Source organism: Phacochoerus africanus, chromosome 1 (genome assembly GCF_016906955.1).
Source record: "Phacochoerus africanus isolate WHEZ1 chromosome 1, ROS_Pafr_v1, whole genome shotgun sequence".
Classification (NCBI taxonomy): domain Eukaryota; kingdom Metazoa; phylum Chordata; class Mammalia; order Artiodactyla; family Suidae; genus Phacochoerus; species Phacochoerus africanus.
Window position 1 is genome coordinate 201,312,033 of NC_062544.1, and position 16,559 is coordinate 201,328,591.

General features: G+C 40.6%; 1 protein-coding gene across 2 annotated transcripts in view; it reads right to left on the bottom strand.

Annotated features, from left to right (window-relative positions):
* The window catches only part of DCUN1D1 (defective in cullin neddylation 1 domain containing 1), a 35,816-nt gene extending 20,575 nt beyond the window's left edge, over positions 1-15,241 (bottom strand). The window contains exons 1-2 of one of the 2 annotated variants that reach the window (XM_047787309.1): positions 14,932-15,241; positions 231-447 (exon numbers count right to left, since the gene is read on the bottom strand). In XM_047787309.1, coding sequence (XP_047643265.1) covers positions 231-447; positions 14,932-14,934 — 220 coding nt within the window. In that variant the 5' untranslated portion in view covers positions 14,935-15,241. Of the gene's footprint in view, positions 1-230; positions 448-14,372; positions 14,614-14,931 lie in introns of those variants that run through there. The other variant, XM_047787318.1, reaches the window with a different exon arrangement.
* Positions 15,242-16,559: the final 1,318 nt, after the last annotated feature.

Genomic DNA, 16,559 nt, shown 5'->3' on the forward strand with positions numbered 1-16,559 from the left:
TGGGGAAGTAAAAATAAGAGGACAAAGGGAGAGGAAATGAAGAGGCTAAGAGGAAATTGTACTGCAAAGAAGAAAAAAATTTATCCCATTTCTTAAAGTAATTCGAAGATCTAAAAAGCTCTGTTGGACACATCCACCCAATTAATGTTCTCTGTATTATCTGATTTCTCACAAGAAGCATGTAACTTTGGAAAACCTGGTTCGAAATATTTAAAGTCACAAGCACTCACCTTTGTATCTATTGTATAGTTGTTCTAACTTCTTCCTGTCCAATGATCCTTTTACACTCTCTCGTATATAAAGTTCAGGATTTTGGAAAAAATTGTCTGTTGCAACATCTAACTTCCAGTCATTTTGAGACAGACAACTTACTGCTGTTTTTTCACTAGATTGTGTGAAGATCATAAACTGACGAACTTTATCCTTCTGCGATGATTTCAACTTGTTCTATTGAAACCAGAAAATAAACTGAAACTCTGTATAAAAATCACAAAATACTAAGTATTTCCATATTGCTGACTAAATCACTTACCAATACCTTTTCCTCACAAAATATTAAAACATTTAGCTCAAGACTTATTCTTGGGGAGTTTCCATTGTGGCTCAGCGGTAAGGAACCCGACTACTGTCCATGAGGACATGGATTCAATCCCTGGTCTCACTCAGTTAAGAATCTGCTTTGCCGTGAGCTGTGGTAAAAGTTGCAGACATGGCTTCGATCCCAGTTGCTGTGGCTGTTGGTGTAGGCCAGCAACTGCAGCTCTGATTCAACCCTTAGCCTGGGAACTTTCATGTGCAGTGGGAGTGGCCCTAAAAAGACACACTACACAAACACACATTTATTTTTGATCTATTAATCAGAAAGAAATTTTTAAAAAATCTAAAACACAAAATTAGTATCATTTTAGAAAAGAAACTAGGACAGAGGCATTTCTCCTACAAGTGGGTCCTGCAAACATGTATAAAAGGCTCTAGAAGGGAAATATAGCTACTCTCAAAACTCTAACCAAGTGCAAAGCTGTAAGAGGATGCTGAAGGAGTGGTGGGGAGGAAGGTGACATTATTTAGCCAGCCAGGTTCCTCAAGAGACCCTGAGAAACAATGCAATTAACAGGTATTTGTTGCTGCCCTAAAACACGTTATAAAGGATATGGGGTACAATTCTCCCCAACCTCTCTCCCCCACCTTATTTTCTTGCTATTTTTACCAAATGTGAGAAACCAATAGATTATGAGTACTCTACATTTCTCCTCACAATGTTCAGGAACCAAAATAATTATCAACAGAATTGCCTCACATTTTCAGTCAAATCAGAAGTGGTGAAATATGAACAACCAACCCAGGTAATTTTTAATAGGATTCTCTCTTTTTTACCTTGAAAGAATCACCTCTTTCCCTTAGCCTCAGTGTAGCAAAGTCTCTCTCTAGCCAGCCTCTCTACTATAATGACCTCCTCTCACTGATCACGTGTTGACACATTCATTTCTCATTTGACGTGAACCCTTAGCAAAACAAAGCAAGGCAATTAGGCCCTCTACTCTCTCCCAGTATCAAAGGACATTTTCTTTCTCCCCTCTCACCCAAGCTGGTCTCCTGTATAATTTCAGCCTCCCCACTATTATTCTTCCCCATTGCAAGTCCTAATTCCACCTCTCAGTGAAATACTTGGGTTCTCCTGAGTTATTACTGCAAACGAAGGGGGGCAAAGCACGTGAGTAGGGCATACATTAATAGACTGACTGTTGTGACATTTAAGCAACATATCTGAGAACCCCAGCATTTTTCATCTGGCTCAAACTGACAGATCACAAACCTTACCCCCCTGATGGTACAGATGAGAGAACAGACCTAAAGGATAAGGAATTTGTTCAAAAGCCACCCAGGTTATTATTAGCAGAAATGGGACAAGAACAGAAAGGTCTCATGAATCTGAGTCTTAGTAATCTTTCTGAAATAAACCACACTGCTTGCTATACATATTTATAAACATTTTGAGGTTTTCAGGAAAAAGATTACCAAAGAGATAAATATTTCTACCTATGACAGAGTAAAAAGAAGACTATGCAAAATCAAATGTGAAAACCAACCCTATCTCTTGCAATATGAAAAATATTTATACCCTGGAGTCTGATCTGTCAGCCATACTCTTCTCTCTCTGTAAATATGTTATTATTTAGGATTACAGATTAAAATTTCAACCTCTGTTCTCCATTAAAATTGGGAAACTATAAATTCACTAACTTCCTGTTACTATACTAATAACCACTACCTGTGGACACCAGATAACTCATATCACATCATGCAACAAATCTCTCAAATGTTTAGGAGTCTTCCCTGTTAAAAAATAATCTTCTCAAGATATGTTAATTGCAACAACCCCATAATGAGACCAAATGCCAAGGAAGATACCTGTCTAATTTTAATATACTGTTTAACTGAAAGGAAACCACTTTGATTTCAACTTGTCATTGAAATCTATTTTTAAAATAAGTATATCTTTCTAAGATATACAGTATACATAAGAGACACAGTATCTAAGAGATATAGTATACTGACATATATTTTAATCCTTTGAAGAACAAGGAAGTATCTGAGGGCCACTATGATTATCAATGACCATTGTATAATGTTCTACAAAGTGTTGGAGATTAACCTAGAAGTATAACAACCACAGGCCACATCCTGGAAATTCTTTTGGGGTGGTTTTTTTTTTTTTTTTCCTTTTTTATGGCCACAAAGTTCCCAGGCGAGGGACTGACTCTGAGCTGCAGCTGTGACCTATCCCACAGCTGTGGCCACACTGGATCCTCTAACCCATTGCACTGGGCCAGGGATCAAACCCATGCCTCTGCAGCGACCCAAGTTGCTGCAGTCAGATTCTTAACCCACTGGGCCATAGCAGGAACTCCTACACCCTGGAAATTATTTTTTTTATTTTTATTTTTTGTCTTTTTGCCATTTCTTGGGCCACTCCAGTGGCATATGGAGGTTCCCAGGCTAGGCGTCTAATCAGAGCTGCAGCCACCGGCCTACACCAGAGCCACAGCAACGCCGGATCCGAGCTGGGTCTGCAACCTACACCACAGCTCACGGCAATGCCGGATCCTTAACCCACTGAGCAAGGCCAGGGATCGAACCTGCAACCTCATGGTTCTTAGTCAGATTCATTAACCACTGAGCCACGACAGGAACTCCTCGAAATTTTTTTTTTTTTTTGTCTTTTTGCCATTTCTTGGGCCGCTGCTGCGGCATATGGAGATTCCCAGGCTAGGGGTCCAATCGGAGCTGTAGCCACCAGCCTACGCCAGAGCCACAGCGATGCGGGATCCGAGCCGCATCTGCAACCTAAAGCTCACGGCAATGCCGGATCGTTAACCCACTGAGCAAGGGCAGGGATCGAACCCGCAACCTCATGGCTCCTAGTCGGATTCTCCAACCACTGCACCATGACGGGAACTCTTCGAAATTATTTTTTAATTAAACATTATATAACTTCTCTGTATAATACATCCTCTGTATTCTCCCATTCTCGTAAAAGTTAGAGGCAGCATGACAATAAGGGCTATTGGGGATTTTATCATACAGTATTAAATCCTCCCTGCTACCCTGTTGGAGGGAATGTAAGCTGGTACAGCCAATAAAAACAGTATGGAGGTTCCTCAGAAAACTAAGGGTAGAGTTACCATATGATCCAGCAATCCCATGCCTGGGCATACATCTAGATCAAAAAAAAAAAAAAATCAAAAAGATACACGCAGCACTATTCACACTAGCCTCGACATAGAAACCACCTAAATGCCCATCAACAGATGAATGGATAAAGAAGATGTGTTACATACATAGTATGGAATACTACTCAACCATAAAAAGAATGAAATAATGCCATTTGCTGCAACATCGGTGGACCTAGAGATTATCATACCAAGAGAAGTCAGAAAGTGAAAGACAAATAAAATCATATGCTATCACTTATAGGTGGAAGCTAAAATATGACACAGATGAAACTATGAAACAGACTCACAGACAAGGAGAACAGATTTGTGGTTGCTAAAGGGAAGGGGGGTGGGGAGAGGGATGGAGTGGGAGGTTGGGATTAACATATGTAAAGCTATTATATATGGAAGATTATCACAACAAGATCCTACTGTATAGCACAGATAACCATTCAATGTCCTATGATAGACTAAAATGGAAAAGAATATTTAAAAATCATGTGTGTATATATACATATAACTGAATCACTGCTTACAGCAGAAATAAATACAACATTGTAAACCAACTATACTTTAAAAAAAAAAAAAAATCAAGGGAGTTCCTGGTAGTCTAGTGGTTAGAATTCGCTGCTTTTACCACTGCAGCCCTTCCTGAGTCCTTGGTCTAGGAAGTGAGATCCCACATCAGGCTACTGCACACTTAAGCCAAAAAAAAAAAAAAAGGAAAAAAATTTTTTTAAATTTAAATAAATCAATCCAGTGTTGTTCCCCGAAACGTGAATCAGATTTGTGAAGGAAAAACACAGTTTAAGTCACTTCTGTAAGCCAAAAAGTTGTTCACTCTATTAATGACTTCTTGTCAGAAAGCAAGATATTAGAAAATTGAGATGATAAAAAAGTCTTATCCAAAAAACTAATAACTAAGTATATAAGTATATACTTCACATACCTTATGTGAAATAAAATTTTATCTAATAAGGAGTTCCCTCACAGTTCAACGGGTTAAGGATCCAGCACTGCCACTGCTGTGGTTCTGGTTACAACTGTGGCTTGGGTTTGATTCCTGGCCCAAGAATTTCTGCACGCCACAGGTGTAGCCAAAAAAAGAAAAGAAAAAAAAAGAAGTATACAATAATGTCTATGTATATGCAAAGAGAAACTGTTTTAACTGGTTTAAATTTCCAGTATATGGGGCAATATCAATATATTTTAAGAAAATGAACTGCAGCTACCCATTCCCAACACCATAAAAAGCTAGTGATAACTGATAACTGGCAGAGAATATATAGTAAGAGTTCCTGCTAGGCTAACTAATAAGCACTTCCACTCTTACAAAGTCTGATAAGTACCCTCCCCTTTCTTGCACTTATAATGAGCTCTGACCACTTCTCTGTCAGCTCACTGTGCCTAGAATAAATCTTAACACTTGTGCTTTTACTCAGGAGGATGTACTCAATTCTATAGTCCCAAAGACTGCCCAAAGAGGCAAGTTGGAATGGGCTACACAGACCTGCCCTTTTCCCAAGCCTATCTAGGAGAACTGTAACATTCCCACTCCCTTTTCCCACACCACAAGTGGGCACCAAGCAAGGTGTTTTTGAGAGTACAGTTCAAAGGTTTAAATAAATTTCTATCAACTTAAGGAAGACAAAAAAAGGTATCTAACCAGCAAAGAATTATTTTATAGGGGATGAGAGGGTGGATAGAAAGCTGAGGTGGAAGAAAAGCCAGATGGATTGTCTCTATTTCTACTACAAACCCAGTGGGTAACTTCCTAAGAGCAAAAACATGTGACAACTACAATGATTCAGCACTCAAATGTAGTACAGTCTATTTACTTTAAGACTTACTTAAAAGGAGCAAACTTGAATGGTCAGTAAATAAGATTAGGCGAGACAATCTTCAGTACTCAAATGTGAAACCTATCTACACATTATCAATTTTCAAGGAAATTCAGTATCAGTTAAGTATGCAAGATGTATAAAATAAAAAATATACTGATTACTTACAATTCTAGCCAAAAAAAAAAAAAGGGAGGGAGAGAGGAAGAAAAGGGGAAAAGGAGGAGGGAGAAAACAAGAGAAATGCTGTCTCATAATAGAAAGCTAATATCAATTTTATCAAAGATTACCAAAGTTAGAAATATCACTTACTACCATAACCTGGACAATAAAAACCACTTGCTTATTTTTCCAAAATAAAAAAACCTGGTTAGCAATATACATTGTTTTATACTTAAATCTAGCATGTTTTTCCACTTAAGAAATTAAAGAATTACATTTAAAATAACAGTTTATCTGGAAAAAAAATCGAATACTTTGCACATGTAGCCAAGTATCATACAAATATATTTAACCACTGAACTTACAAAGTCTATTGTGATAGAAGAATAGAGATTCAGAAAGGCCCCATAATAAAAATAATGATCATTAAAGATAGGAAATTCCTCTTATAAGTATTCACATCAAGAAAAACAATTAGGAGTTCCCATCATGGCGCAGCAGAAACAAATCCAACTAGGAGCCACGAGGTTGCGTGTTCAATCCCGGGCCTCGTTCAGTGGATTAAGGACCCTGCATTGCTATGGTTGTGGTGTAGGCCTGCTGCTGTAGCTCTGATTGGACCCCTAGCCTGGGAACCTCCATATGCTGTGGGTGCCGCCCTAAAAAGCAAAAAAAAAAAAAAAGAAAGAAAGAAAGAAAGAAAAATGAACATGGAAAATTATTTTCTAGTTAACTAAGTTCTAATAATTTCAAAATAAAAATAATTTTAATAGGTAAGTGACTTTTTTTTTTTTAATGGTTATACCCATGGCATATGAAAGTTCATTCCAGGGACAGGGACTGAAGCCAAGCCTTAGCAAGATCCCTTGTGCCATGCTGGGGATTAAACCTGTGCCTTTGCAGCGACCCCAGCCACTGCAGTAAGATTCTTAACCCATTGCACCACCATGGGAACTGTGACATTTTTTAAAACAAAAAATTACAATCCATTTTATTATTCTATTATTCTGAATGCTCATCTTCTCACCTTTAAGTTTCAATTCTAGTCTAAACTCCAGAAAAGAAAAACACCAAGGCCTTTATTTTTTATTTTTATGCCGTACCCACAGCATATGGACGTTTCTGGGCCAGGGATCAAATCCAAGCCAAAGCTTGCAACCTACACTTCTGCTGCTGCAATGCCAGATCCTTAACCTGCTGTACCACAGTGGGAATTCCAGGCCTTTATAGTCTTGAAGGAATTAATTTTCTAACTCCATTCTAGTTACCTCAGGATTTGATTAATCTAGCTCAGAAAAGGTAATGTTTTAAAAATCGAACACTGTCAGCAGGTTAAGGATCTAGCGATATCACTGCAGTGGCTCAGGTCACTGCTGTGTCACGAATTTGATCCCTGGCCTGGGAACTTCCACATGCCGTGGGCAAAGCTACAAAAATAAAAAAAAAAAATCAAACACTATAATGATCACTCATAATTTACATTAAAAGCTCTGTATGTTGTTCTCATGTATTTACCATATGATTAACAGTTTAACTTCATCTGAAATTTAAAAAAGCTGGTTTGAGTCCAGAAAAATCATACTTTCTAAATATGATATAGTATTTAGCAGATACAGCCAAATGTTACCAATATCCCAAACCACTCATCTATAAAAGGTCTTCCCACAGATTATTAGTCTGAAGTCAAAAGTACAAGAAAAATCAATTCAATTAACTAGGCTACCTACTCGTAGAGAAGACTTTCACCTAGGGGCAAAGTTCTCCCAGAAAGCCAGGCTAAGAATCTAAGTAGGAGTAGCTGTAAATTCTCTTTACTTCTACCTGCACGGAGAGGTTGAAGAGTGCATACTCTCACGCCAGCCTGGCAAGATTTTAATCCCACCTATGCCTCTTAATTGCTGTGTGACTTTGGAAAAATTATTTAATCTCTGTGTGCTTCAATTTCTTCATCTGTAAACAAGGTGTGAAGGTTATCAGAATTAATTCAAGTTAAAGTCTTAGAATTGACTTTACCACACAGTAATGACTCTACAAATCCACAATGAATACTCCAGAGGAAAAAAGCAATTTTATGTAAATAAGATAGTAAGAAGGAATAACAACCACCATAATCAGAAAACCAGCAGCTCACATTTACTTGAGCTCCTACTGTGTGCCAACTCTGTGGTAGGTATTTTATTATTAACAATTCTGCAAGGTGGTTATCAGTCTGTTCCACCAGTGAGGAGATCTCAGCGCTCCTTTTATCTAAAGACAGGCTCATCCAAAACGTAGCAGAGCCAGAAGTGAAACCCTGATTCCTGGACAAGGCATCCAGTCTTTCCATTCATTCTACATTATCCTCAGGTGAGAGAGAAAACAAAAAGGGCAAAAGTGCAACCACTGACTAAGTACTGTGTGAACTGGGGTAGAAGGGGAACTGTGAACAGTATTTCTTCACCTGTTTTTATGGAAATGTTAAATCAGTAATCAAGTGACCTTTTTCCCTTTCAAATGTTTTCTGACTAAAAATTGTACAAGAAGCATTCCCTTGCTAACTAAAAGGCTAATTTAGGGACCGAACTTTCTTTTAGGGTTTTTGAGGAAGAGGGGAGGAGAGAAGACGTGGATAGGTTATTTTTAAGACAAGTAATTCATCAGGAAGAAAAATGTGTTTATAGTCCTTTCATAGTCTATTTTTTAAAAGATGGCCACATCTATAGCTTTAACTCTACAGAGGTGGAAAGTCAGCAACACTAAAAATCAGGGCTTCCTTTTCCAATGAGAAGGACTGAAACACAGAGAAAATAAAAAAACATGTACAGGTTATAGCCACAAAATACAAGCACATGTGTACAATTTCAAATACTAAGCCAAACCAAACACAAACAAACAAAACCCCCAACCCCGAGTATTCATGCAAATTACAACCTGCAGTTTGGAATAATTACTTATGGTAGACCTGTGGCTCTTATCACTCATCCATAAACTTCTTGCACTTTGAATGACAGTTAAAAGGAACTCTTCTTTGAGAGGTACTGCACTGTACTACTTCTAAGTCAAATGTGGAATAATGTACTATACTATCTAATCATTGTACTCGATGTTTTACTAGAATACTTGTAAGACTCAAACTGGCTGGGTATCTTTTTAAAGGATTTTCCTCACAGTTTAAAAAAAATATTTCATTAATGGAAATTTAAAGGATTTTCCCCTCCCCACCCTCAGAATTATCCAAAAGAGGATACCACTGTAAATGCAATAAATATTTTGATTCTGGTTTAGAAAAGACTGTTTTGACTATTAAAAAATTATTTTAGCTAATTCCTGATTATTTTAGAAATAACCTCCTTAAAATACTTGTGTTAGCCATCATATTTCAACCAATCCTCCCAAATGTACTGCTTGAGTGTCTAACAAGTAGTCAAGGCAGCTAATTTAAATTTGCTTCTCCTCTAGATAAACATCTTTTCTAAAGAAATCTCAAATTAACAAAAAGATTACTGAGGTGAAAACAAAACAGCAAAAACAATTAAATGAACAAAAAAAGAATTAAATGAGATTTTTAAAGTTCCATAGTTAAATAATTTATGCTGTTGAACAATCATTCAACAGTCATGGATATTTGTTTCATAAGGAGAGTAAATGATCCTTGAAAAATGAAATCTCCTAATTCTAAGATTTGGTATCTATTCAAATCCCAAATCCAAAAACATAGAATCCTACGAATAATAAGTAAGTGCTTCAAATGTTTACTGAAAAATATCCTAATATAACAAAGGAATGGCCCATGTACTTCAACTTATCGCTGTTGCTGAACGCTATGCTTAGTGTTGAGGGATTCAAGAGTGCAATGCAACAGAATTCTTTGGAAAAGAACTGTTTAAAAGTAAATCTCAGGTTCCCGTCGTGGCTCAGTGGTTAATGAATCCGACTAGGAATCATGAGATTTCGGGTTCGATCCCTGGCCTTGCTCAGTGGGTTTAGGATCTGGTGTTGCCGTGAGCTGCAGTGTAGGTTGTAGACCAGGATCGGATCTGGCGTGGCTGTGGCTGTGGCGTAGGCCAACAGCTACAGCTCTGATTAGACCCCTAGCCTGGGAACCTCCACATGCTGCAGATGTGGCCTTAGAAAAGATGGGAAAAAAAAAGACAAAAAACAAAAAAAGTAAATCTCAAACTTTTACAGTGCAAATGGGCAGCCTAATCACTCTAAATGATTAGGTACTAATTTTATAAAATGGATTCAGGAGTTTCCAATGTGACACAGTGAGTTAATGATCTGGCTTGTCTCTGGCAACATCTGTTCAATTCCTGGCCCGGTGCAGTGGGTTAAGGATCCAGCATTGCCACAGCTGTGGCTTAGGTCACAGCTGAAGCTCAGATTGGATCCCTGGAAGATCTGAACTTTCATATGCAGCAGGTGTGACCAAAAAAAAAAAAAAAAAAAAAAAAGGATTCAACAAAGTGGAGTTCCTGTCTGGCTCAGTGGTTAATGAACCTGACTAGTTCAATCCCTGGCCTAGCTCAGTGGGTTAAGGATCCGGCATTGCCTTGAACTGTGGTGTAGGTTGAAGATTCAGCTCGGATCTGGTGTTGCTGGGCTGTGGCACAGGCTGGCTGCTGTAGCTCCAATGTGACCCCTAGTCTGGGAACCTCCATATGCTTAGCGTGAGGCCCTAAAAAGACAAAACAAACAAACAAAACAAAAAATGGAGTTCCCATGTGGCTCAGTGATTAACAAACCCAACCAGTATCCACGACAATGTGAGTTCGATCCCTGGATTAAGGTTAAGATTAAGGTAAAGGCTGCAGCTCCAATTTGACCCCTGGCCTGGGAACCTCTACATGCCAGGGGTGCGGCCCTAAAGAGACAAAAGACAAAAAAAAAAGTGATGGAAGACACTTTTCCCTTCTGTTTTGCTTTTTTTAGGTTGGGAGGGCATACATCTAAAGTGACTAGGTAAACTAGATAGTCAGCAGGTTATTCAAGAGCTTGTTTGTGTCCTCAAAGCAACTGAATCCTATTTGGAACTCTCTCTTCATCAAATGTCATGGCTAATACTAACACAACCTGAATGACACACACTGAAAATTTAAGAGGGCTTTCTCAGATTTTCACTATGTTTGACCCAACCTATGAAGCCATAATCAAAAGAGCCACTTGACTCCAATGAGTTCAGCTCTTTTAAAACTTAAAAACCCCACAAGTTAATTTTACTTTCAACTTTTTTTCAATTACTTAAATGTCTAACATCAGATCATCTGATGTGACATGGAAACAACTAGGCTGCTATTCAATAAAAGGAAGAAACCAGAGTGAAACTAATCAAAATTTCCACACCTACAAGGAAAGGGTGCTTGCTGGGTTTTAAAAAAAAAGAAGAGGGGTAGATAAAGTATGTAACCAGACCAGGCTTCCAATTCCTGCTCTGTCACATACTAGCTCTTTACTCTCAACAACTCTTCAGAAACACGAAACCTTTTTCAGAGATGTTAAAAAGAGGTAGCAATACCTATCTCACAAACTGGAGTAGAGATGAAGTTAACAATTGTGAATTGTCTGACTAGCAGAGTTCTTGATAAAGGTTAATGTTCGTTCTCCCCAAAGGCCCAGTTTTTTGCATACAGTCATTAAATGACATGCAAACTACTAGAACTTATTCAAAAGGAATCTATGAATCAAAGAGATAGTGCTGTTCTTATTAATTAGCATGGCTAGGTAAACTGATGTTCAACTAGTTTTTTATTAAATATTAGATAGTCATCTTAACCAAAATTTAAAACTGAACACAGAAGCTGCACTTGTTTTAAAAACTGCTTTGAAAATAATTACCTGTAATATAATTTGAATAGGACACTATGAAACAGTAGACACAAGATCTATCATACCACTAAGAATCCTTCAGTGGCTCACAATTCTCTTGGAGTAAAAACTCAATATGATTACAACACCCACCCATGCCCATCTCCAATTCTTATCACTCAGACCTCATCTGCTCCAATGCTCAACATGCTCCTCCCTCCACCCTGTCCCACCAACTCCAGCTACACTGGACTCACTGTTCCTCAAACGCTCTCTGATCACATTTCTGCGTGGCTTACTCCTTCATCTCCTAGTCTGCTCAAAATTCACCTCGCTAGTGGTACAAATACTATTTTGCAACCCCAATTCCACTGTGCCCCAAACACTCCCAATTCCTCTCCCTAACACTGCTTTTCTCCCATAGCACTTAACATCTTCTAATATAGTGAGAAAGAAAATTATATACTATGTTTATTATTTGTCTCTCCCTACAAAATTGTAACCCTCACCAGAGCAAGGATTTTTATCTTTTTGATGAAGAAAAAAAATAAAAAGAAAGAAAAAAATATACATAAGTGTATGTATATTCCTAGTACCTAGAACAGTGCCTGGCACATAATAGGCATTTAAGAAATAATTATTAAAATTAATTAAGGCCCTCCCTTAATTTACTTATGTCTATGCAAAGAACATGTAACAAGTTCTACAGAGACAATCTTGAACAGACCTACATTCATTTAGACTTATAAACTCTGATATTTGTTGAAAATAAGTCTACACATTTTTAAAAAAACCATTAACATTAATCACTCATTAATTTGAATTTTATTTAACATTTTCATTAATAACACTTGAGTCTTCCTCTGTTTAAATGAGTAACATAATTTAATTCCAAATCCTATTTTCAACTCTTTCTCTAGATTTCATGTGAATTAAAAGATTACATGTACTACAAATACTGGGGGAAATAGTAAAACCAGGAAAAAATAATTTCAGTTCTGTAACTAACAATTTTGCCAACTTGAACCTCAAAATCTTGATCCTCAATTTCTTCTTCTGTAAAAGGGAAGAGGAGTAAATGAGATATCTCTGAGGCTGTTTCACATCTAAAAATTCCATGATGTGGTAAGTCTATAAAAATTTGGTAGCTTACCCAGTCTACACAATTCTCACACATCTAACAAAAATCATTAAAAATCAAAATTTTTCGCTGAATGGAACTTTAGAAATCATCAAATCCTGTCCTCTTACAAATAAGAAAACAAGTCAGAAATCTTGAACACTATGAAAAAGATTTTCAGGAGTAACAGAATATTGTCTAGTTTCGAAGTTATTTTTAGTCCTTCTATATATGTGTCAGATAGGTTAAATACACATTTTTTTTCCTTACACAAAATATTTTACATCATTTAAGCTTGCCCCAAAACTGACAATATAACACGTGGTCTAGAAAGGGGCTGCATTACACAAATGGAAAAACATTAGCCCAAAAATTGTATCAAGAAATAATTATAAGTAAAATAAATTTACAATGAACAACTTAACTAGAAAGTTCTTACGGTCTAACTTTTATTAGGGCCCACAGAGATTTAGCTTCCAAACTAACAAAAGCACATCAAGACAATTCTAGTGACAACATCTGAGTTCAGCCACAGAAAGTGTTTTATATTTGTGTTATCTTGTCATTACTGGTATAATTAAATGAGGTATGGCTAAGTTCCAAAACTTGTTACTTTAATATTAATAAAAAGACAGAAGCTTACAAACTCCAATCCAAGCTGAACTCTCATATGAACCACATGAATTCTGAATCGTCGTGAACAGGTACTGTGTGTATTGTAGACCTTGGATTCTACAGGATGGTGCTGATTGGAGACTACTATGAACAGAACACATTTCGGTGCTCTCCCAGAGTGTTTACCAGGGAATTACATTTCATTACTTCAAGCTTACTACTTAACTACACGCCAAGAGTCTGGAAACTTTAGGAGTAATGTCTATGACCCTCAAAACGCTTAAGAAATTGGAAACTGTTTAGCCACCCAGGTGGATCTTTGAACACCGCAACATTAATCTAAACATTAACTTGCACTTTACAGCAGTTTTCTTGCAAACACAAATGGTAAATTTTCATGAAATTTACCACAGAACGTAGTCCTGAGTACAAGGCAAACTAAACCACATGTCCATATATGACACCACAATTCTGCCAAGTTGGAGGCTGAGACTAGATAAGCGTCATTCAGCAAAAATAAGATCAACTAAAAACAAAGACACTGGGGCATTCCCTTAACACAGACACACACACACACCCTCGTCAAAGAGGCCTTTATGTTCCCCCTGAGCAAAAGGACAACAATATCATTTTTACTGTCTATTCATACAGTATCCTACATGGAATTCCACTCATGCTCAGATATAATGCTAAACATCGCTTCTCAAAAACTAAAGTCCAAGAGTCAGGTACACAATTACCAAAATGTAAACAGATAACTTAAATACCACGTCTTTAAGCTTGTTAGACATTTTCCAAACAAAAAAAGAAAAAAAAAGGAGAGGGAAATAACTTGACAAACTGTTTTTTAAAAATCACAAATGGTCTTTAACTGGTATAATAAAGGAATTACTCCTCCCACCCCAAGTACATAAAATACGTGCTCAAAAGGTAGCAAGTCTGCTTCTCCTAATTTTATAAAATAAGAACAGGTTGCACTTCCGTACCCCCCCTCCCCCCACGTCCCCCAGCTCCGCGGTCTCCCATGTTCTCAGCAGAGACGTAAATATAACCTTCACCAACTAGCCAGTGAAACTCCCATTTTCCAAAAGCATGGGACGCGCTGAGAGGTGATGGAGAAAGGAAGAGGGCTGTTACCCCGCCCCAAGCAAAACTGCCTGGAGACTTGAAGGGTGTTGAAGCCGGAGCGGAGGAGGGAGAGGAGCGCCGGGAAAGTCTTTTCCTTCTCCCCGGCGGGGCGGAGGGGGAAGCCCCGGCTCCGGGGCGGGGGGGAGGCTCCTCAGCCGGAACCCCGGACCCCGGTCCCCCGCCAGACACAATGGAGCCAGCGAGGGGGCCGGGCAGGGGCAGGGCCGTTGCCCCATCCCCTCCCCCCGCCCCAACGCCTCCTCTCGCCGCGCCGGGCCCCGGGCGAGGGGCACTGGGGGCCGCTCCCCGCGCCCTAAACTCTCCGGGGCTCCCGACTAGGCCCGGCTCCGCTCCGCCTCCTCGGCTCTCGCGTAGCGGTGGCGCCCGGGCGGGAAGGGGCGAAGGAGGAAGGGAGAGGCGGGGAGGAGAGCCCTGCCGGGGAGCGGGACGGAGGCCGCGGGCCGAGGCTCGGGGCGGCGGGGTCGCCACGGGGCGGAGGGCGGCTGGGGCGGGGGTGCGCGGCTACGCCGGCCGCCAGCCGGCGGGGCGGGCGGCCGCAGTGCCTCACCATGTTGGTGTCCTCCAGGCCTCTCCCCTCCTCCTCCGGCTCCGCAGCGAATGGACGGCGGCGGCGGCGGCGGCTCCTCTCACGGGCTTGCCGGGCTCCCGCTCATGCGCAGTGCGGGGCAGCCCCGGCGCGGCCCGAGGAGGCAGCCCCGGGCCTCCGGGAGGCGGAGGGACTGGGGCGGGCAGCGGACGACCCGCGCGGGGCTTCCCCCGGGCGCGGGGGTCCCCCCTCCCCGGCGGGGGGCGCGGCGGGGCAGGAGGGCGACGCACGCGCTGCGCGCGCGGACATCCTCCCGCCGCGCCTGGAGGTCTCTAATGGGGTGGGAGGCCGGGGGACACCACCTCCGCTTCCTACGCGCTCTTTCCTCCGTCCGACGGCCAGGGCTGGGTCTGCACGGGCGGGAGGAGGGGAAGAGCGATGGCCCATAACTTGAGCAACTGGGGACGACTGGAAGGGCCAGGACTGAGGCGCTAGATCCATGCCAAACCGCCCCTCAACATCAATACCCCCCCCAAAAAAAAGGAATAGTGAAAACACCTCCACCCCAGTGTTTTTTTTCTCTCCACCCTTCCTCCAACTCCATCGTTCCAGTATGGACTGCATCAGGTCGCCCACGCGGACATGCCATGGGCAACCTTAGTCTAGCCATGTGGGAGCCGTAATGCCCTTTAGTATGGCACAGGCTCTTCCCAGACCTATGTCCACAGGAAGACCAGTGGGATGGTCCTAGGGTTCCAGGTGAGGAGGACTGAGGATTCAGGGCCCCATGCCTGCCGCCATTGGCACCTAAATATCCACTTAGTTAAACCTTCCTAGGATAAGTTTTGGGAAGTAAACTTTTCTTTTTAAAACCAAGGGTTGATGTCAGGCTTGACCTAATCTTCTAAGTCTGGTGAGGCTGAGGATACCAGTATTCTCTGCTGGGGGTCAGTGGACAAGTATGTGCTGCAGGAAGTATAAAAGACTCTTTGGAATAGTCCCTGCCCTTAAGACATAATTGGAGCGATGAGACGCTTTCACACAAGAGAGAAGGAAATAAGAAAACAGATAATAAAGCAAACATCAGAAAAGCAGATCTAACATTGAGAGAAAAGATCTATGTGTTTCAGAACAGAACCAACCTGAGTGGAAGTGGTATCACCCTCACCTGTTATCACCCCAATACTGGCATAAGCTGCCAGATCAACTCTATAACTTCACAGCTTTAAAATTCTTATGAAAGCCACAGACCTTCTTTAGCAACCCCTGGGGACCTCCTAACCCTTCCTGGAGCAGCCATGTATCAGGAGCTCCCAGGACTCTACCAAGACAGACCCCTGGCCACCACTTACCACACAGCCATTCTTTTCACCAGCCTTCAGTGTGCTTATACTAATGTACGAATCTCCTTGCTAGGCTCTGGGTAAACAGCTCAGTCAGAATAAGACAGATACACCTCACACAGCAAGCCTGAAGCTGGACCATATCCTTGGATGTTCTCCAGGTATTCACCTAGCATTTGACCTGAAAGATCAACTAACATCTATGGTCTAAAGGAAGAGGATTCTCGGTATCTCTTTCCCTGCACTGTCATACCTCATTGACGTAATAGCTCATGGGTCTACAACTCAAGCTCTTTTTCCTAATTG